General features: G+C 41.6%; 1 protein-coding gene across 5 annotated transcripts in view; it reads left to right on the top strand.

Annotated features, from left to right (window-relative positions):
- LOC125631513 (ATP-dependent translocase ABCB1-like) overlaps positions 1-22,331 on the top strand; it is a 61,521-nt gene that overhangs the window by 705 nt on the left and 38,485 nt on the right. For all 5 annotated transcript variants that reach the window (XR_012667222.1, XM_075125802.1, XM_075125800.1 and 2 more), the window contains exons 2-13: positions 5,696-5,802; positions 7,279-7,363; positions 7,454-7,502; positions 8,370-8,523; positions 9,466-9,544; positions 9,738-9,929; positions 11,003-11,174; positions 11,897-12,021; positions 15,573-15,750; positions 17,627-17,740; positions 19,232-19,342; positions 21,676-21,801. Coding sequence is in view for 4 of the 5 variants with exons in the window: in XM_075125802.1 (XP_074981903.1) it covers positions 5,754-5,802; positions 7,279-7,363; positions 7,454-7,502; positions 8,370-8,523; positions 9,466-9,544; positions 9,738-9,929; positions 11,003-11,174; positions 11,897-12,021; positions 15,573-15,750; positions 17,627-17,740; positions 19,232-19,342; positions 21,676-21,801 (1,434 nt within the window). In the remaining variant the exon portion in view is untranslated. The remainder of the gene's footprint in view (positions 1-5,695; positions 5,803-7,278; positions 7,364-7,453; positions 7,503-8,369; positions 8,524-9,465; positions 9,545-9,737; positions 9,930-11,002; positions 11,175-11,896; positions 12,022-15,572; positions 15,751-17,626; positions 17,741-19,231; positions 19,343-21,675; positions 21,802-22,331) is intronic.

Here is a 22,331-nt window from a genome sequence, read left to right as displayed (position 1 = left end):
AAAGTCTGTAGGTACATGGCAGTTGAGGCAATCCTGTAAAGTTCTTTGTCTCTGTGCCTCTTTCTGTGCTTACTTTAGAGCTGAGGGGACGTTGCAGTTGCAGAAAACTCTCATTATGGTTCTATTTATGGCTATATTGAAGCTGGAGAGACCCAACAGGGGGCCTTGTGTCTTGCACTCTCTGTCCCTCTTTTCATCTCTCTGTGGCAAGAAGTAGGTTGGTTTTGAAAGTGGCTGTGATAAATGAGCACATAAATAAGTGTAATCCCTTTTTACAATGGTCATTTGCATCTGTATGGTTGTCCTGGCAGTAATCTATATCCACAGGAGTTTGTGGGAGTGTCCAAACTAAAGGTGAGACTACTGGCCATTACAAAGTTAAAAGGTAAACTGAAATAAATTAATTCTAAAATCCAGACAGCAACATACACTAGAAATTGATCTAAAAGGAAGCTGAAGGGTAGAATAAGGATTTTGCACACAATGTTCTTGTTTAGATGTATAGGACAGCTTTAGTTTTGTTTAATTTTTAACATGCCTCGAGAGCATGTTGGACCCAGATTCAAATGTATTGTTCTGTAAACATACGTACGTGCCATATAAAGGAACAAAACCCTGGGGGCAGAATGTTGGTCATCTGTAGAATGTTGGTCATCTGTTTTCTAAGAATTCCACCATTATTTAATTAATTCACAATGCTTTATCCTTTCCAAGTATTATTGGATCTTTGCACAGTTACCATGATCATGATATAAATGGAAAAAAATACTTTAGTCAAACACAAGTTAGTGGGCTCAATACAGAGGTAACAGGGTGAAATTTTATGGCCTGTTTTATACAGGAGATCAGATTAGATGATCTAATGGTCTCTTTTGGCATTTAAAATCTATGAAAGTGGTTAGCTGAGTGTGACCAAGGAACCCCTTGCTGCCAACTGACATAGGGCACAGGGGATGCACAGGGTTTTGCAGTGGTCAGATATATGCATATTAAGTTACTAAATGGTTGCCTGTAAGATCTCTATCAAGAGCCAGTAGTCTACTAGCTAATCATTTTGCAATGTATGGGTGGATAATAGTTATGTATCTGTATTGGAAACTATGATCTCAAAGCTTTGGAGTTAAGACAGGTAACCAAGACATCATGTCTTACATAGGTTCCTTTTAAGCAGGAGGTTTCAGACATAATTCCTCTGTCTGGTCATGTGTGTATTGGCCATTTGTGTCTCCCGTGGATGCCTGTTTGCACACTGAGCCTGATACCACTTGAAAGAATGCAAAATCTACCAGATTTTCAGGAAGACATAAACAGCGGCAAGGGATCCTGTTTATGTGTCCAGACAATGGATTGTGGGGGAATATCTGGGAGTGCAGATGGACACGCAGCATCTTCACCTAGGAGACAAGCTGACAGCATGTCTTCTCTCATGGAAAAGGGTTCATGCCTGGAAGGAAAGCACTGGGGAGCAATCATTTATTAGACATGAGAGTATTTAGTTAATTAAGTCTGGTTTCTAGAATGTGTGTTAGGGTTTATTTTATATGTAAGTATTTGTTTCCAATAGTTCTGCTGGTTACCACTTGACTATGTAGTGCCACTCCCTCCCCCCTTAGCAAGGGGGCTCTATCCCAAAGGAAGAGACATACCTTTTGGGCCCCTGTGAGGTCCGCAACAGAGTCCTGCACTGTTGACTTCCCCAGCAGCAGGAGGGAAGGGGAGTAGGATGCAATTCTTACCCTGGCAACCCTCCTTTTTCAACCAATTGGAGGTGGAGACAACAGCAGTTCTCAGAGGCCGGGAGACAGCTAGGCAAACTGCAAGTAGTCGCTGACCCTGTGGAGAGGCCTGGGAAAGCAGGAGGAAGGCTATGAATAGCTCAGCTTTCCCTCCAGGTGAGAGAGACCAGTTGGGAAGCAGAGGGGAGAGCAGGTCTGCCTGCAGTTTGCCAGCACAGCACTTCCAGGCCCACAACCGGTCTATCTTGTAACCCCAGCCTGCAAAAAAGCCCTAGGTTAGGACAATCCTCCTGTCACCACCTGCCAGCAACTGGAGGAGACAGCCTATCTCTCCTGCCATTCACTGCCTCCAGCCTGCCTGCCCTGCAGCCAGCCCATACCAGATCCGGGATTTTGGATCCAGAGTCCTCACCGGCTTCCAACTCAGCCCATGGGTTTGAAACTTTAAAGACTGTCAGCACTGTTTCAGAAGAGAGTGGTTGGTTAGTCCATTTCCAGTGATCCCTAGGCAGGACCCACTTGCCGGAATCAGTCTCCTGACCCCTCAGCCAGAAATGGAACCTGAGGCAGTATCCTGTATTAGAGTTATATGGGCAGTTAGGTTGTAATTTTGCACCATGAAGGCCCATTGCATCTGCAAAAGGATTTTCATCTACCTGAATCATCAAGACCTGCCCTGCCAATTCTCAGTATAATAAAGTGTGTTTCTAACAGCATCTCCTTACAGACCTGCAGCATGTCTCCACATGCACCACCTGAGAAGTGGGGGACAGATTGAACTGGGAGTGGGTGTGGGAAGAGACACTTTTTTGTTTAGGAACATGGAGAGTGTGTGTGGTCACGTGACCTAGCGTGCCTCTTGGCAGAGCCTTTAGTAATTACAAAGCATTGTTGATTTCTAATCATTTAATATTTTCACTGATTGCCTATTTCTCTTTGGTCAAGTCCTTACATAAAGTTTATAGTTCTTGTTTTTAATGTGTGTGCTTGTGTGAGTTTGAATTATTCATGAGTTCAAGTGCTGTAGCCACAGTCTTAGTGTGGTTATCCCTTATCTCACTGGAAGCACGGCCAAGTAGCTTAATCCTTTAGCATACAGGAGGGCAGGCAGGCAGGCACCTACCAGCAGCACCGCAAAATGAGCCCAGGGTGACCGAAACTTTGGAACTGTCCAAAAACTGTGAGATACCCCTCTCCTGTTTGCACTGCATTCAGGTATTAAGCCAGCACTGAAAAGGGGGCGGGGGGTTACATCTATTCTTTCGTTAAATAAACTTTTGCTCGTTTTCACTGAAACGTATCAAAGTGCTGTGTGTTCAGCAAAGAGGTGATCCAAGCTGGAACTGGTAAGCTGGGGTGTACTGTTCCTTTCCAAACAGCAAATCTGTAAATGCTGTGAGTTTGCAGTGGAGCAGGGGCTTCACACTCCAGGGAGATGCTCGGAGGCCTCAGGGGTTGGAATGTGCCTATTGCTAGGGTGACCAGATGTCCCGTTTTTAAAGGAACAGTTGCATATTTAAGCCTTCCCGCAGGTGGCCCAACTTTTTCTTTAAAAATGAGAAAATACTGGACAATTTGCCATCTCCCTCCCCCATCAGTACTGGCACATTGGCGCAAGAACTAGGGCTGCTGGCCTCGCGTGCCCAGGGTCCCGGCTGCTGGCCTCGCATGCCCAGGGTCCTGGCCTCAGCTTTGGGGGGTAGGGGTGGATAGGGGTAAGGGGGGCTGGCTTTCTGCTGTCCACCCATGATGTGCCCTTTATGTGCTCCCCCCCTTGCTGGCCCCTCCCTGCTTTGCCCCCACCCCAAGCCCCGCTGCTCCTCCATATGCCCGGGCTGGGAACATCCCACTCCCAGTATTTGTGGAGAACCAGCCCCTGGTCGGAGCGCTTAGCTCACCAACAGCCAGGCTGGCAGGCTCCTTCCTTTCCCCACTGCCTCTGGCTGGGCTGGCACCCTGGGAAAGCCCAAGACCCTTTGGCTTGAGGCGCTGGCCAGGAGGAGCCAATCCCTGTATGTGCCAAAGCCCTGCACAATGCTGGCATGGGGAAGCCTCTCTGCCCCTCAGCTAAGCTCTGGAGTCAGGGGAAGCGATTTCCAGCCTGTTCATGCCCCAAACCTGCAGGCTCCACATCAGCCCCCAGGGAAGGGTCTTAGCACCCTCTTCACCTGAACCCCCCCCCCCCCCCCACACTATCCTGGCTGCTCTGTCCCCTAGGCACTTTCCTGTGCTGAGCCACTTCTCTGGCCAGGTTCACTTAAGCCCTTATAGTCAGGTTCCCTGGGCCTCGTGCACAATGCATCCTTCTGGCTTAATCTGTTCCTGCCCGCATTGTAGCCAGGGGTGGCTGGGTTATGTTGATGGCTAGCAGCAGCTTGGAGGTGTTAGCTGCCTTTTTGACACTGTGTTGGCAGGAAGGGACAAGCTGTTTCTATTCACACGGAGGGTGGGGTGGGAAAAGAGATGATCTCTGCAAAGACACAAGCCAGATCATCCCTTCCCCCTGCCCTCCACCCCACAGCTGGAAGCAGCTCCCATCCCTTCCCTCCTGCAAAGTGATGAAAGGCTGCTGCTGGCCACATTCTGGTGTGAACCCTGGCAGAAATCTGGGGAAGGAGGCATGTGACTCTGCATGCCCCGCTGCATGTTGCCTCGGAAAGACACAGCGCCAGGTACCAGCAGAGGCAGGTCCGTCTTGGGGGCCAAGCCTGGCATGGAGGAATGAGTGTGTGAATAGGAAATAAATGCTTCAGAAAAAGATAAGGTGTGAAAGCCAATGTTAGAGCCAGATAGTCAAGGGGGGAAAAAAAATTAAGGAAGGGCAAATTGACGACTCTGAAGTGGAGGCTGGCACCCTTAAACACAAAATAATTAATTAAATTGAAACAGGACAGAATGACCCCATCCCCAGAGGTGTTTTGGAATGCTAACATAAAAAAAAAAGCCATCAAAAAATAACACCAGCTGAGAAGTAACTGGTCGTAAAATGACAGAGCAAAATCCATAAACTTCAACAACAACAAAAAACTATAAAAACAGAGTGCTTTGCAATGGGACTTTGGGTTTGTCTTGCCAACAACTCCAAAAGCCTCGGATCATGACCAACAGAGCCCGGCTCCCCTCTACAACCAGTCTGGCTGGCAACTAAATCAATCCAGACTCTAAACTGGTAACTATAACATCTGCTGGCGGGACTGTGTGCATGGGGGGTGTGTGTGTGTGTGTGTGTGTGTGTATGTGTGTAATTAAAAAGCATATGCTAACGGCTATATTCTCAGTAAATGTGGCGTATTGCCTTTTCCCCTATAGAAAAAAATCTTGTGTACTTTTTATAAGCATAACATGGGGGGGGGGGGCGCTAGGGGTGTATGTGTGACCCCTAAAGCCTTAAGGATAAGAAGGTAACTAAAAAGAATCCAGCTATGCAGTATTTCTTGTTAACAGGGGCTCAGTCAACTTGATATTAATTTGAATGTTTGTACTGCATAGTTCCGATTGCCATTGAACTCGCTTGAATACGAGTAATTTTACCAGGTGTCCCATATTCAGCATCAGGAAATATGGTCACCCTACCTATCGCTAACCTGTAAAGAGACAGCAGGGCCTGCACAGGCCTTGAGGGGAGTACTTGTGTTGCCTGTGGCCACTAGAATTGGGGGGCTGACCCCCATCAGGCACAGACAAGGCTTTCTCATGCTAAGAGCAGGTGGCTACAGCCCTGGGTACCCCCAGGAAGCAGGCCACATTGTTGTTCTAATTTTTAAAAATGAACATAGCTCTTTAGAAAAATAACTTACCCTGATGTAAAAGTAGCATGTAATGATCAATATTTTTTCTTCCCTAAGAAAAGTTGTTGAAAGGAAACAAATAATTAATAAAGAAACATAAAAATATCTTGATGTGAACTCTTTGAATGGCTATTGTCTCTGAAAGGTTGTGCTATTCTCTTGTGTATGCAGATTTTACCCAAAGTGATTTACTTCTGCAAGTATAATAACCATACAGCGGAATAACACAATGAAGGATGATTTCATAAATCACACAGAAAAGGAACCACCTAATCCTAGTAAGTTTTTCCGTTAGTTGTTTCTTCTTTTTAATGTTAGGCTAGTTGTTGGAAAGATGTACTCCATTGCCACGAAATTAAAGCCACATTTTGAATCCTGCCTGGTAGCCATGAGGGATTTCTATGGAAAAACAGATCAGCCCTCCCATCATCCTCCACAACTCATGCTTCTCTGGCTATTAAGCTTCCTACTGTGGTGTCTTTACCCAGCAAGAATGGACCCTTCCTGGGGATCTATGTGGAGGAAACAGCATTCAGAAAAAATTCTTAGCTAGCACTGAATACATGTATTCTCTTAACTTAATCATAGCACTAGCTGGGCGTAGCTCTGTGTGGCCTTCTACCAACTTCAATGACCCTGGTGTGCCGCGTGAGACACTCTAGTTTAAAAATAACTAAGGCTCCCATCCTGCGAGCATTTATGCACAAGTAGTCCCATTGAGTTTCAATGTGACTGCTCACATGCCTAAAGTTATTTACATGCATCAGCAATGGGGCCTAAGTGTGCAAATGCTCCATTATGTGAGTCAGGAGTCAGTTAACTGCATTTGAATTGTTCTATAATCAAAACAAACATAATAGTGTCCTGTAAGTCTCTACAAAATTGTTCTAAAAACTAGTGATGGAAAACACAGTAGTTATAGCTCAGGTTGAGATAGAATAGACAGCTGGTGTGTTGTGACAATCTTTTATCCTGTAGTTCACAGTCACCTCACTATTCCATTGTGATTCCTCTGTCCGTTTCTTTCATCCACGTGTTACTTCTCATCTTATTCTTTGATTATAAACTCTTTTGGGCGGAGATCCTCTTGCTTGTGTTTGTACAGCCATAGCACAATAGGGTTGAGGCCTGTAGATACTACTGAAATACCAACAAATAATAAGTATGCCTGTTGCACTTTAAGGCCCCAATCCTACAAAGGCCTGAAAATTAGGTCCACCTTGATGCATTTCTCAGAGGTGTGAAAAATTCATGCCCTTGCGAGACATCGGTAAGCCGACCTAATCCCCAGTGTAGACACCATTAGGTTGATAGAAGAACTCTTCCATCAACCTAACAGGTGGTTTCACTAATCCCTTCCATCACTGTAGTAAGTGTATAAGCTACAGCAGCATAGCTGCAGCTGTGCCACTGTAGCACTCCTAGTGTAGACATACACTTAGGCATACACTCAGTTTTTGCAAGACTGAGGCCCAAGTTAGTCTTTACTGACTTCGCTTAAAATTAGCTTTTGGGGCTGAAAATGATGTTTGTTCTCAGCTTGGATGTGATCTTTGGGGAGGAAAACATTGAAAGTTACTGAGCTGTTTCAAGAGCATGAGAAAAATGTGGTTTTCCTGCTTTTTTTTTTTTTTTTTAAAAATCAACTGTTTTGGTGCTCCGATAATTCAGAAAGGGATTTACTGTGCTTCATAAGAAGCTGGCTTAAAAGACCTTACTATTTGTGAAAGCAAAACCTACTTTCCCCTCCACAGAATCTGCAAGTAATGGCTATGACAATCCTGCTTTCCAACATGATGAAAAACCTGAGCAAAATGACGAGTTAAGGAACGAGAAAAAGTAGGGGTTCCTTGATCTTAATACGCTGTTGCATTTCTTGCCCTGCCTTTCAAGAAAGGGCCTGGATTAATTTTGCATTAATCTCTTTAGAAAGAAAAATGAGACGTCAAAGGAAAAGATGGTTGGCATTTTGAAATTGGTTAGTGCATAGTTTATTGGCTTGATTTATATTTCACATTGTTCCTTTTCTTTGCCTGTTGTACATTATGGTAGCAGACCAATTTACAACCACAATACTGCATTTCAAAAGCGAAGAAAGAGGTTTGAGCCAAATTTAGTATTGCCGCACAGCCATTTTTGAGCATTGATCTCAGGCTTCCCTCTTTAAAAATATGGCCTGTTGTGCATAACTGCCAGTGCTTGACAATGTTTCAGCAACAGGACGGAGTGAAATTCACCCTTGTTAAGGACTGAAGTGAACCATATGTGGTAAGTAGGGCCTTTCCCTGGCTCTCTCAGCTGGAGATAATTTTACCATTCGTGCACAATGTCTCATGAATTATCCAGGGAAACAAGTGCTGTGTTTTTCTTAAATGTGGTAACTGCTACATACCCGTTTCTATTGGTAGGCAGCAGCCAAATGTTTGTCAACTACCTGTTCTTGTTTACATTTTAAATGCGCTGAATAAATATGTGAGGTAGTAGACTGCACACAGGGAGGCAGTGAGTTGCACAGGTGATGTTACCACTTTATGAAAAAATGTAAGATAACGTTATTTTTTCTGCAGATTAGGGGATTCATCCTGTCATTCTGCCAACATGTCCTAACTCCCTCAGTAAAAACTGGCCTAAAACTGTGTGTACGCTTTTTCAAAGTGCATCCCAAGTGTTGTGTTTGCCTTCACAGTATCTAATTGATCACTTCATAAAGTGTTTTGGGATACCCAAATTGCGAGCAGTGCTATGTTAAAAACAAATCCTATTCTGTGTGCCTTAGTAGGATATTGTCACAATTATGTGACTTTGTCAACCTTCAATTAATTCCTTTTTCTTTATACTCATGTAGTTTGGGTATGCCGATTGGCTGGATATCATTTTGATGATGATAGGCTTAATTGCAGCTGTTGCAAATGGAACAGGGATGCCACTTCTATTCGTTCTCTTTGGAGGTATGACAAACCGCTTTGTGACGATTGGCCAAGCAGTAAATATGTCTTCAGGTAAAGTTTGTTCAACTTCTGAAAATATTTGTTAGGGTCTCTTATTTACTGGATTGGCAGAGGTTCAGAATGGAGTGCTGCTGTGGTGTTAAAAGCCATGAAGAGCATAGTGAATTCTGAGCAGTCCTTCCTTTTTACCCTGCTGTATAGTACAATACAAAATAGACACTTGATAAATTACAGAGCAGTACATTTGGTAACTGTAAAATGATTTACTACTTTCTATAGTTCATCCATGGAATTCACTGTCCCAGGAGGTCACCAAATAAAGTTCTGTGACTGGATTTTTAAAACAACAAAATAGGATCGTTAACACTATTTTGCCTCTATATGAGCTAAGCTTAAGATAAGGGCAATCATAACTTACCTTAAAGTATATGTGCTAACACCTGGAAGGGGTCTCCTATTTCTCCCAGGTCTGAACAGTTTTGCACATTTGGTTAGGTGCATTATTAGTGAAATTTACCCTTTTGCAGACAGCCAGCAAAAGGCTGAGCCACCACTTGGACCCCACTTGGGCCCAGTTTTGAGGCTTGGGTGGAACCTAAGTGGTGCATAAAAGTCAGACTTATGGTGTCTGCATGGATGAATTTTGCCTTATGTGAGGTAGAAGGGGGCGTTATCAACTTCTGAAAAATCAGATATTGGCCACTGTTGGAATCAGAAGGTCAGATCAGATGAAGCTATGATCTGACTAGTGCCCATTGACGTAGTGAGTTAAATCCATGACATCACTCTACAGTAACTCTCTGAGCTGACTCAAAAGTCTGCCCTGTTTGATCCTCCACTGGAAGGATGATGGCTACCATGAAGGTTATAAATCGACAGAGCTGTTGCAGGGAGTGTAGTGTCATGCAAAATGCACATAAGATTATGACCTAAAACTGCCATGATTTGTTTTATGCCTGTTCTAATAAAACTGAGTATTTTTCTTTGTTACAGTTAATCTTTCAGCTGTGATGAATAGTAGCTCTACTTGTTCAGCAGTTCCAGGTTTAGATATAGAAGCTGAAATGATAAGGTAAGAACCTCTGCAATTATTTTCATAAGAATAGCACAGTGTAGTTTCTATTTGTTTGGTCCATTAGACCGTAAGCCAAATTTGGCCCTCAATGACATCCCATTGGCTTCAGCAGGGTTAAACGTGACCTGATGTGTCTGTCTTCTCTTGCAGGATGCAATTGACCTTATGGACTTTTACTGTTTTACTACAGGTTTGCCTACTACTATGTGGGTATTGGCTTCGCTGTAATAATACTGAGCACCATCCAAGTCTGGACATTTTTTACCTCAGCTGCAAGACAGACAGCAAGAATCCGACAAAAGTTTTTTTTCGCAATACTTCACCAGGAGATGGCTTGGTTTGATGCCAGCCAGATGGGAATGTTGAACACACGACTGACAGAGTGAGAAGGCTCTATTTATCTATGCACTAGAAACATGAGCCAAAAAGATGACTGATGTTTATCTTTATAGAATTAGCTACAGGGAATTTCCAGGAAACCTTTTTAACTATGACCCAAAATACTACTGCTATTTGAGGGAGGAATTCGTTATCATTTTTCACTTCATTTTCAGGTTTTCAGTGACATTTCCATTGTGAGGGCTTATGCTGTGAAATACAATATCTTACTCATCTGACATTGTCTTTGTAGTGTCTGAGCTATTTTGCAAACTACTGTAGATAAACAGCTCTGCTGTTTCCAGCTAGTGTACAAACACAGAAAACCCTGACATTGTATGAAATGAAACTGCACTCATAGTGCCCATAACTATGTTATCATTTTGAACCTGATCCAAAACCAATTAAAATAATTAGGAATCTTTGGATCAGGTCCCTTGTGCAGGGATTCAGAGGAAGGTGTGATCCGGGTATGCAGAGTTTCTCCAGATTTAATTTTTGCAGAGAGGGATATGCCCAGTTTTTTGGAAGATGTGAGTCCTGAAGGGAATGAGAGAGGCTTGATTTCACCAATCCTAGCTCCCACATATGTAAATAGCAAAGGAAAATTAGTGTGACACACAATGGTTTTCCAAATAATAATTTACTAACACTGTGCTTGTCACTGTATAGGATGCAAAATGGAGGTGTTCCTTGCTTCAAAGATCTTAAAATCTAATAACAAAATTGAAGACGATAGGATACATAGGGGAACTTGGAAGAAAAAGTAATGAAAAGGTTTTGGGGGTGAATTTTTTTGTTTTTGCATGGATTATTCCTTTTGGATATTGCATAAATGAATTGAGTCATGTGTGAAAGAAGTCTATCTAGAGGTTACATCACAGAAAATGAGTTGTGATCTGCTAGTTCCTAGACCCACAAAGAGCCATTACTGCTGTTCAGTACCCATGTCCAAAATTTCTACTACCCAATGATTTGAACAGTTAAACTTCTGACAAGCTTCTCTCCAGCAAAACAGAAAAATGTGTGAAGAGGAGGCACTCATCAAAGTTAACAAATCTCTTTTTTAATTAACAGTGACATTAACACCATCCATGAAGGCATCGGAGACAAGATCTGTATATTTGTACAATTATTTGCCACGTTTCTGACAGGGATTATTATAGGATTCATCTACGGGTGGAAACTGACTTTGGTGATTTTGTCAGTTAGCCCTCTCCTTGCTGCATCAGTAGCAGTTGGATCAATCGTAAGTGCTGGGGAAAAGCAAATAAGAATTCTACCTCTAAAAACAGATTGAGAGGGAGTGAACCTCAAAGCAACATGACCACAACATTTGGAGAGCTGCCTTTCTCCTACCTCACTGGCTCCTGCCCCAAAACTTGCAGAGCTCTGTCTACACTAAGCATCCGCAGGCAGGCATTGGCATGCCATGGAGGCTTGGACTGCTTCCAGTCACTACCACTCACCACATGAGAAGAGGGTGGTCGCAGTTGATGAATGCAGATCATATTAGTAGATATTGCTTGTAATGCACAGAAAAATTTACCAAGTGTTTCCATTTATAGGTTGTCTTTTGTTTTCTCTGCCCATTTTGCCCCACCCAAGCACTGAAAATGGTGGAGGAAAAAAGAGGATTGTGGTCTATAATTAAGATAGCTAAGTTATTTACATGGCGTCCACTACTGTAGTTTCTGAGTGCCACACAATCTTCATTGTGTTTAGCCTCACAACACCATGCAAGATAGGGGATTCCCATTTTACACATGGAGAAGTGAAACACAGAGAGAAGTTACTTACCCAAAGTTGCCCAGGAAAACGGTTTGAGTGTTGGAGTGGGGACTTGAACCCACGTCTCCTAAATTCTAGGCTCTTTCCCTAACTGCTTCATCACCCTTTGTATCAGTACATAATTTACATCACTTAAATAGATTTCGATAATGTACTTTCCTCACCCTCCCAATTTTCCAGTTCCTGGCATCATTCACTACAGAAGAGCTGACTGCTTATGCTAGAGCAGGAGCCGTGGCAGAAGAAATTTTGACTGCTATCAGAACAGTTGTTGCTTTCAATGGACAGATGAAGGCATTAGCAAAGTGAGTTTTTTGAACTAATTATTGATTGTACATAATACTGGGGAAAGTTAAGGTGGTTATTTTAAAAAAATAAAAATCAAAGATGATCTGTCAGTTTATCCCCCAGACAGCTGAGAAGTTCAGATGAAGATAAATATGAGCGTATGGAAGGAGATGTTTTGTCACCCATGAACATTTGCAATCACTCAATTGATCTACATTATGGAGGGGCATTGTAAGGCCCAATTTCCCTTTGACACTAACCTGAAGTTGAATTTGGAAGCTGAAGCTATAGAAAATGCAATCTTATCTAAGGCTCCAGCCAACAAAGCACTTCTGCAAATACTTAACTTTAAGCATATGCACCTCCCACTGAACCCATTGATTAAAGTGTTTACAGTTAAGCTCATGCTTTACTGGATCATGACCTTTAGGTAAGATTGCCTACCACTTTCCTATGTCATCGACTTCAAGGGGGCTACCCACATGCTTAAAGTTGAGTGCGTGCTTAGTGCTTTGCAGATAATCCTCTTCTTGATCTAATCTGAACAGCATCAATGATATCTGAGCAGTTTATGTGGAAGAAATTAATTGCACATCATTTTAGGATCTCTTCACTACTGCGTAAACTGTGCCATTCGTTTTGGGCCTTCCCACTTTGGTCAGGGCATTTTTGTACACAATGTGTGTGTTGAGAGGTTCCTACAAAGCTTCTGAGCATGTCATTTAACAATAAAATGATATGCATGTCCTCCTGAAAGGTTCTGAGAACACTGCTGGGCTGAGTGGTGCTTTCTGTAATGCCCTTGAGAAACTAAAGGAGATTAGCTAGCTTCTGAGTGAACAGAAGCTGTTAGTGATTGATAGAAAACCATAAGCTTTTGTAAAGGATTCGCAAGCAAAAAGAGTGATTTTTTTTCATTAACTAACTGTTAATCTTTGTCCTTGTATCACAGGGTTTAACTAGCATAATATGGTGCTTAATTTGTATTTGATTGCTTTCTATTGGCATATAACTTGGTAACTTAGTTTATGAGAATAATTCCTGGCTTCCAACAGCGTTCAGCAAGAGAACTACTGCCAGGTTGTGGAGTCAAAGGAGATTGTGGCTTCTGTTTACTTGTTTGGTTTTATCTAAAGCACTTTTTCTTCAAAAATTGAGTGAGCACAAACTCTTACCTTTTGAGAGCTGATATTCATAGAATCCTAGAAATGTAGGGCTGGAAGGGACCTTGAGAGATCATCAATTCCAGCCACCTGCACTGAGGAAGGGTCAAGTGTACCTCGGCCATCTCTGATAGGTATTTGTCTAACCAGTTCTTAAAAACCTCCAATAATGGGGATTCCACAACCTTCCTTGGTAACACATTCTAGTACTTAACTATCCTAATATTTAGACAGTTTTTCATAATATCTAACCGAAATCTCCCTTGCTGCAGATTACCCTGATTATTTCTTGTCCTGTCTTCTGTGGATATAGAGAACAACTGATCACCATCCTCTTTGTAACACCCTTAGCATATTTGAAGACAGTTAGCCAGGTCCCCGCTTAGTCTTCAATTCTCAAGACCAACATGCCCAGTTCTTTTAACCTTTCCTTAGGTTTTCTAAACTTTTTATCATTTTTGTTGCTCTCTTCTAGACTTTCTCTAGTATGTCTACACCTTTCCTAAACCGAAACTCTACTCTGGCAGAGGCCTCACCAGAGACAAGTAGAGTGGAACAATTGCCTCCCGTGTCTTAAATATGATACTCCCCTGAGTACACCCCAGAATATTTATCTTTTTTCACAACTACATCATGTTGTTGGTTCATATTCAACTTGTGATATATTTGAATTCCCAGATCCTTTTCTGCAGTACTACTGGCTAGCCAATTATTCCCCATTTTGTATTTGTGCATTTGATTTTTCCTTCTTAAGTGTACTACTTTGCACTTGTCTTTATTGAATTTCATGTTGTTGATTTCAGGCCAATTTTTCCAATCTTACATAAGAATGGCCATATTGGGTCAGACCAATGGACCATCTAGTCCAGAATCCTGTCTTCTGACAGTGTCCAGTGCCAGATACTTCAGGGTAAATTAACAGAACAGGGCAATTTTTGAGCGATCAATCCCATCATCCAGTCCCAGATTCTGGCACTCCAACATTTAGGGACATCCACAGCATGGGGTTCCATCCCTGACCAGCTTGGCTAATAGCCATTGATGGACCTTATCCATGACCTTATCTAATTTGTTTTTTGAACGCAGTTATACTTTTGGCCTGGCAATGAGTTGTTGACTGCATTATGTGAAGAAGTACTTCATTTTGTACGTTTTAAACCTACTACCTATTAATTTCATTGGGTGACCCCTGGTTCTTATGTTACATGAAGTAGTAAATAACAGTTTCCTATTCACTTTCTCTTCATTCGTTATTTTCTAGACCTCTATTACATCCTCTCTTAGTCATCTCTTTTCTAAGATGAACAGTCCAGTCTTTTTAATCTCTCCTCATATGGAAGTTGTTCCAAACCCCTGCTGATTTTTGTTGCCCTTCTCTGTACCTTTTCTAATTCTAATATATCTTATTTGAGATGGGGCCACCAGAACTGCACCCATTATTTGAGGTGTGGGCATACCATGGATTTACATAGTGATATTATGATATTTTCTGTCTTATTAGCTATCCCTTTACTAATGGTTCCTAACATTCAGTTAGCTTTTTTGACAGCTGCTGCACACTGAGCAAATTTTTTGGATAATTGTTCATGGTGTCTACAAGATCTTTCTTAAGTGGTAGCAGTTAAATTAGACCCCATCATTTTGTATGTATAGTTGGGATTGTTTTCCAATGTGCATTACTTTGCATTTATCAACACTGAATTTCATCTGCCATTTTGTTGCCCGGTCACCCAGTTTTGTGAGATGACTTTGTAGTTCTTTGCAGTCATCTCTGGACTTAACTATCTTGAATAATTTTGTATCATCTGCAATTTTTGCCACCTCACTGTTCACCCTCTTTTTCATATCATTTATGAATGTGACCAGCACAGGTCTCCGTACAGATACCTGGGGGACCCTGCTATTCCCCTCTCCCCGCTGTGAAAACTGACCATTTATTCCTGCCCTTTGTTTCCTATCGTTCTTATCCCATGTCTTCGCTTAAGAGCGTTTGGTTTCCCTTGTCAAACGCTTTCTGAAAGTCCAAGTACACTATATCAACTGGATCACCCTTGTCCACACACTTGCTGAAACTCTCTTAGAATTCTAATAGATTGGTGAGGCACAATTTCCATTTACAAAAGCCATGTTGACTGTTCCCCAACATATCATGTTTATCTGTGTGCCTGATAATTCACTCAGAGCAGCCATATTCAGTGAAATAACACCAGAAGGCAGACTTACTGTTGACAGTTATTGGGCCAGATCCTCTGATGTAAAATCAATGAAGCTGTGTTGATTCACACCATCTAAGAATCTAGATAATTGATTTTTATGGCAGAAAACCCTGGAAGCATGAAAGGAAGCTAGGGAACTGAATGTCATCTGGGTACATACCAAATCTAACATTTATCACCTGTTTTCAGATATGATGTTAACCTAGAGAATGCTAGGAGAGTCGGAGTCAAAAAATCCATTACTACCAACACAACTTTGGGTTTCGCAGAGTTTGTTTTATTTGGAGCCTATGCGCTTTCATTGTGGTATGGAACCAAACTCACAGTGGAGGAGAAAGAGAATTATGACATTGGACGTGTGTTAATTGTAAGTACAGCACAGTATCGTCTGATTAGCTGAGGCAAACTTTTTCAAAATGGTCTATAAATTAGAGAAAATGCTTTGTTTAAGTACTGCATAAAAAGATCCATAATTTCTACTTGGGCACAAAGTACCCATCAGACTAAATGTTAAAATATGTTTAATATAAATCAACAGAGATGTTGAATCTACATATTTAAGACCTCCAAGTTCCATAACAAATATCTCATTTGATCACTGTCATGCTGTCTTGAGTGGTTCACAACCATGAGTGCCTACCTCAGGGCAGGCTGTCAGAAAACAGGGCAGACACCCCAAACTGGTGGTGTGTTCTATAATTAGATTTCACCAAGCCAGTAACAAATGTGAATTCCTGGATCACTATACCGATCTTATCATGGAGTCACAGACAGACTCTCCAGTCTATCTTGCCACCCAGACAAACTTGACTTAGTGATAAAAGGTCATTTATATAAAAAAAATCACACCACATTCGGGTTGCTCAGACTAATCACTTGCCGCAGATCAATTGGTGTCCTAGATTTTTATATCAAAGACCACACTGATAGTTTACTATAGAATTGGCTAACTAAAGGTTTATTAGCCAAACAAAGGTAATAAGAGTTATTGAGAGATTAAAGCAGATAAAATATGTGTACAGATGAGTCAGTCTATAATTCTAAATGGTAGCAGAGATATAGTGATCTGCCAGTTTCTCAAAAGTCTCTCAAGCCTACCCAGAATAACTCAGGGAATCTCCATCTCCACATTCATTTATTCTGCCCTGCTAAAATCCAAACAGTGCAGAGATGAAGGATTTTTCCCTGAATCCATCCTCCTAGCTTCTCACAGAAAACAAGCTGACAGGGTCACTAGTCATGTGGGCTTTTCCTTTGATGGTAGAGAGTGAGGAATGCATCTGGAGTCTTTGACCATCACATGCAATGACCACTTGCTTTGAAATTAACACTTTTTTCTGTTCTAGTTCTTCATGTGCATTCCGCAAGGGTTCTTTCTTGTTTAATGGGTTATTTACTGACAGGGGCATACAGTATGTAAATGTTTGCTACAGCAGTATAACGGGATCCGGATAAGTAAAAACAATGCATTAGTGAAAACAATGCATTAACATTCCATTACTTTTCATGAAGTTTAAACACCAAGTAGATTCTTATATATTTAACAATCACTTTGATCTATACTAATACACAAGTAAATTGTCCTGGCTTCCAGCTATGCGTCTGTAAGCATTCAGAGGTCTGGTGCTGTGGCATTAGCTGGCACCTGGTCTGCCAGTGTCACAGCCATGTGATCATCTTTCATTTGTACTTTTAGATTATTATTCGTTTCCAAAGGAATAAGGCTCTGATCCTGAAAAGACTTGGGTATGTGCTTCACTTTATGCACTGTGAGTAGCCCCCTTGACTTCTGATGAGAACTTGACTTCAGTGGAACTAGTCACAGTGCATCATGTTAAGCATGCGCTTTGCAGGATTGGGGCCTCAGGAAACCAGATTAACTCTCTTTGAGGACGCTGAAGTTTTTAATATTGCAAAGAGATGGTGAGATGTCTAATTTCCCTATTTATCCTCGTAATGGGAGTTAGTGAAAGCAGCAGCAACAAAAAAAGCTAATCCAACAGTTAAAGGGCATGTGGCTGCACACAATAGCTATATTCACCACTTCCTGTGTCAAATCCAGCATAAGAATAAAAACCTGGGGAGCTGGAAAAATGCAGCCTGAAATCTTAGTTTTGATTTTGATTTTTATTTTTTTCTGGAAAAGCTCTTACAGAACCACCAGGATTACCATGGCATTTAGCACTAAGGAAACTGCAGGTCTGGAACCACTGTACACTAGCTCCTGTTTTTGTTCCCTGTAGATATACTTCTCTGTGCTCCTTGGTGCATTCTCTCTCGGGCAGGCCTCCCCTCACTTGGAGAGTGTTGCCAATGCTCGAGTTGCTGCCTATGAAGTGTACAAAGTTATCAGTAAGGTACTTAATGTTGCTTTTCTAGCAGTCTGAAATTTCTGACTTATTTCTTGAAAGATTCAAAAAGTGGATGAACTCCATAGACTCCTATCTCTGAAAACAAAAGTAAGAAGACCTTTCTAGTCCTTTTAAGGAGACACGAGCCTTAACCAAAGTCCTAAATGTGCTTACTGCAAACTTGGGGGAAATTCAGATTGGGGCCCCCTTTCCTGTTAGGTTTGTCACACCCTCATTTATTTATTTTTTAGAGAAGTGGTGAAGAGCTAAGTGAAATGACATTGCTCTTTAAAACACAAGTATATGGAGTAGACATGATTTCAGTTCAACTGCTTTTGATTTGGAGATTAACAGTGCTGGTGAAAGCTATGGTAATACTGTTGCTGGGGAAGAGGGATGCCATACTTTCAGTAACTAACTCTCTTAGAATTTTGTACAGCAGTTTGTTATATATCTGCAGTCTCAGGTTCATATTAGGTTAGAACAAAGGGCTGAGTTTTTTGTCCTCTGTTATGGCCATAAATGCCTATTGGTTTCAGTGAGGTTGTGTGGTTATAACAAAGGGCGGAATTTTGCCCAGAGGGACTAAAATAAGGGTGATAAAACTCTGGGTAACGACCTCTGGAGTTGGTTGTTTCTGACCTATTACACTGAGCAAGTCTTTAGGGGACTCATCCCGGACGACAGCAACAATGGCTACAGAGGCTCAAGATTCTGTTTCCCAGATTGCCTAGAGTCAGAACAAGCTGGAAGCTACTACCAGAACCAATCGGAAACCACAACTCAGATGAAGGGTTTGGTTTTACTTTTGGTTTTGCTGGTCTTGGAGTGGAGCAGAGAGAGCCTAGGAGGTCCCCTTTAAACTTCCTATTCCTACTCAAAGAGAAAATTTGAATTCTGCTGGTAGTTACTGGGTCATTGAAAAGTGTCAGTCCAACAGAGATCAGCAACCTGGGAAGTGGAGGAGCAATTCCAGGTCAGGCTATTGAGCGCCAGGCTAATTTTCCACTGGACTTCAGACCAGGGAGCCTCAGAATGATATTTTTTTAGGGGTAAAGACTTTGTAATAAATCCCCAGTTTGTTTGTTTTTGCTTGTGCATTTTAAGCCAACCAACAATTACAAGCTGCATCACTCCTCCAAGAGCTGATTCTCAATTCACATTCTGCCTAGGTAGACGCTGGGAGGGAGCTAAGGGATTTGGGCCCGTTGTAAATGTTGGGAGGTGGATGATTTAAGGTATAGTTGATGTTTTATTATTCTAGTTACTCCTATTCTTTCCTTGTCCCCTATCCAAAAATGCTTTGCAAGATATACACAAGGATTGCATTTCACTGATATGCAGAATCCTCTGGGGTGAAATACTGCAACCATTGATCGGTTAAACTGGTATGTAGTGTTGCAGTGTTTCTCTTACTGTGCTAAACAACTTGTCCATCTAAAGCCACAACTGTAAAATCACAGAAATGTGTAATACATTTTCAAAATCTCTCTCCAGCACCATCTTGTAGATAGCAGTGCCAAGGAAGGATACAGACCAGACAAGCTCAAAGGAGAGATTGAATTCAAAAACATCCATTTCAGTTACCCATCTAGACCTGATGTTAAAGTAAGTGATCTTTTTAAATTCATCTTTGCAGTGAAAAGCTGCTGCCGTTATCTGTGTGACCAAAAAGAAAACTGATATTTTATCAATTTAATGTATTTATTTTTAATTGAACTTTTTTTTTTAAAAAAAAAAGTGTCCATCCTGTACTCTGGGCATTTATGCACCACAGTGCGGTCTAGTTGAAAGAACACTGGATGAGGACTCAGGAGACCAGGATTCTATTCCCAGTTCTGCCACTGGCCTGCAAAGTAACACTTGGCAAGTCACTTCACCTCTCTTCCTCAGTTTCCCCATCTGTAAAATGGGGATAGTAATACTGACCTCCTCTTTAAAGTGCTTTGAGATCTATGGATGAAATGTACTATGTAAGAGCTAATTGTTGTTATAATAGTTATAAAAGTATAACAATAATGCAGGATTAATGTCCTTCCAAAACTAAACCCTATCTTCACCACCATCATCCACCTTTTCTTCATTTTCATGTGCTGTAAAAAGCAAGGGAGAACAAATGGGGCTTACAGCATAACCCGAAGGTGAGTAAATTTGGCCTCTGGTGAATTGAATCAAGCAAATTCTTCTTTCGAGCTCTCTCACCAAGAATGCCTCACCTCCAGCCCTCATGTGGTTAAACCCAGAAAGCTGTTTGTGTCAGTGCTTAAGAAGATCTAAGCTGCTGTAGTATCCCATGTCGGGAGAGGTGATCTTGGAGATAGGTTGAGTCCTGGCTATTTTAAGCCCTATTTGTTAAAGCCATTATTCTAAATCACTCCTGACAATGAAATGGAAGCCAATGTAGATCACAAAGCATGGAGGTAAGATTCTCCCTACAGAAAATGCCCTCTAAGAAACAGACTGCCATATTCTCCACCAGCTGAAGTTTGTGAGGGGAGTTATCTTATTGTACAGTCCCATGTATGGTACTTTGCAGTAATCCAATATTTCTCTCTGGATTGACATCTGTACCAGAACTGAAAGTTCAGAACCTTCTGGCCAAGCGTAAAAGACAAACAAAATGCTATTAGCCACTGCTGCTTCCTGCATACAAAAGCAGCTGTGGATCCAACAGGTTACAAACTCACTTGAGCGTGCTGCTGTTAGCACTGCCATTTCTTCTGATGGGTTCCTCCAACCTACAAGCATAAACTCAATCATCTCTGAGGTGAGTCACAGCTGACTTGCCTGCATCAAACCCACCCTGTAAGTTGCTGGCTAAGCCAGTCAACTTCTCCCAGCTGGGTCTAATGAAACAGAGACCTGGAGCTATATTATCTGAATACTGAAGACAGTGTAGTCTGTCCTGTCTCACTATCTTTCCCTAACGGTCTTGCATTCAAATTGAGCAAGAGGGTGACAAGACAGAATCCCACATCAGTCTACACAAGAGAAATCCTGGGCTGGATGAGCCACTCTTTGGACCTGTGGCTGGAATGGGATGGAGTCAGCAGTGGCTCGTTATCAATGGTATCAGAGGTAGCTGGCAAAGCTAAAAGAATCATCCTGGATACCTGGTTCTCATAAACGCCAGCCAAAGATGATCAACATACAAGATCAAGGCAATCTCCATTTAGTACCTAAATTCGGAATGAACTGGGTCACAGAGAGCTAAAGACTAGTTATTGTCAGCGTTCCCTTAACATGCCCTTTCCTGCCTTACCTAAAAAGGGAGGTTAGAGATGGGATGGTCATGATGAGAAATGATGTAAAAGGGGTAGAGAATGATCCTCTTGCTTGGTCAATCAAACATCAAAGCTTATCTGCTATAAGCTTACTGGAAAACTGGAGCTCTTCCGGTATAGTATAAGGAGATGAGATCAATATTACTGTTGTTCTGATCTTCTATTGCAAAAAAATTGTGTAGTTGTAACTCAGTCTAAATATAAATATACATAAGAATTCCCATAGGAGACCAATATTTTGGCCACTAATAATATTAGACATTTATAAGATGGGATAAACGGACTGAGGTCAAATGTTCCTAAATGTGAACACAGCAACAAAAGTGTCATTCTCCATAACTAATCCCTAGTAAATTCTAGAGATTGTCGAACCCTGACTCTTCATTCCATTGGGGATATTAAAACACCCACTCTGTTTTCAGAGCCAAAGGTTTTTTCTTAGGGCAATCTTTATGGAATAGGAATAGAACAAAGCAAGATTGTTAGTAATAAAAACTTTTTCTTGTCACCTTCAAAGTGCTTTCTAACCAGGACTGGAACAAAGGACTAAAAGCAGACCTGGGAGTTCAGGCATCTTAATGGACCTTTTTCTAAACAAGCCATTTATTTAAGTAGCTCTGTATTTATTGGACTAACATATAAAGATTATATTTCCAGATTCTCAACGGCCTGAACCTGAAAGTTCAATCGGGGAAGACCATAGCTCTGGTTGGCTCCAGTGGCTGTGGCAAAAGTACTGCTATTCAGCTGCTACAGAGATTCTATGATCCAGTCCAAGGAGAGGTTAGTTTGGATGAACTGTCGATATTCATGGCTACTAGGATGAAGATTAATTTCCTGAATAGATTAAACCTACACTTTAAAAGGACGTTACAAAAAATTGGATTCTTAAAAGAACAAAAGATATGTAGCACCCAAAGAAATTCTGATACTTATTTTTCATTACTTGTATGCCATGATGATGAGAATATTGTAAAAACCTAGATAGGATTTTACTGATATTAAGTTTCAGAGTAACAGCCGTGTTAGTCTGTATTCGCAAAAAGAAAAGGAGTACTTGTGGCACCTTAGAGACTAACCAATTTATTTGAGCGTAAGCTTTCGTGAGCTACAGCTCACTTCATCGGATGCATACTGTGGAAAGTGTAGAAGATCTTTTTATACACACAAAGAATGAAAAAATACCTCCCCCCACCCCACTCTCCGGCTGGTAATAGCTTATCTAAAGTGACCACTCTCCTTACAATGTGTATGATAATCAAGGTGGGCCATTTCCAGCACAAATCCAGGGTTTAACAAGAACTTCTGGGGGG

The sequence above is a fragment of the Caretta caretta genome, chromosome 2, assembly GCF_965140235.1.
Source record: "Caretta caretta isolate rCarCar2 chromosome 2, rCarCar1.hap1, whole genome shotgun sequence".
In the NCBI taxonomy this organism is placed as follows: Eukaryota; Metazoa; Chordata; order Testudines; family Cheloniidae; genus Caretta; species Caretta caretta.
This window is presented reverse-complemented; position numbering and strand designations above follow the sequence as displayed.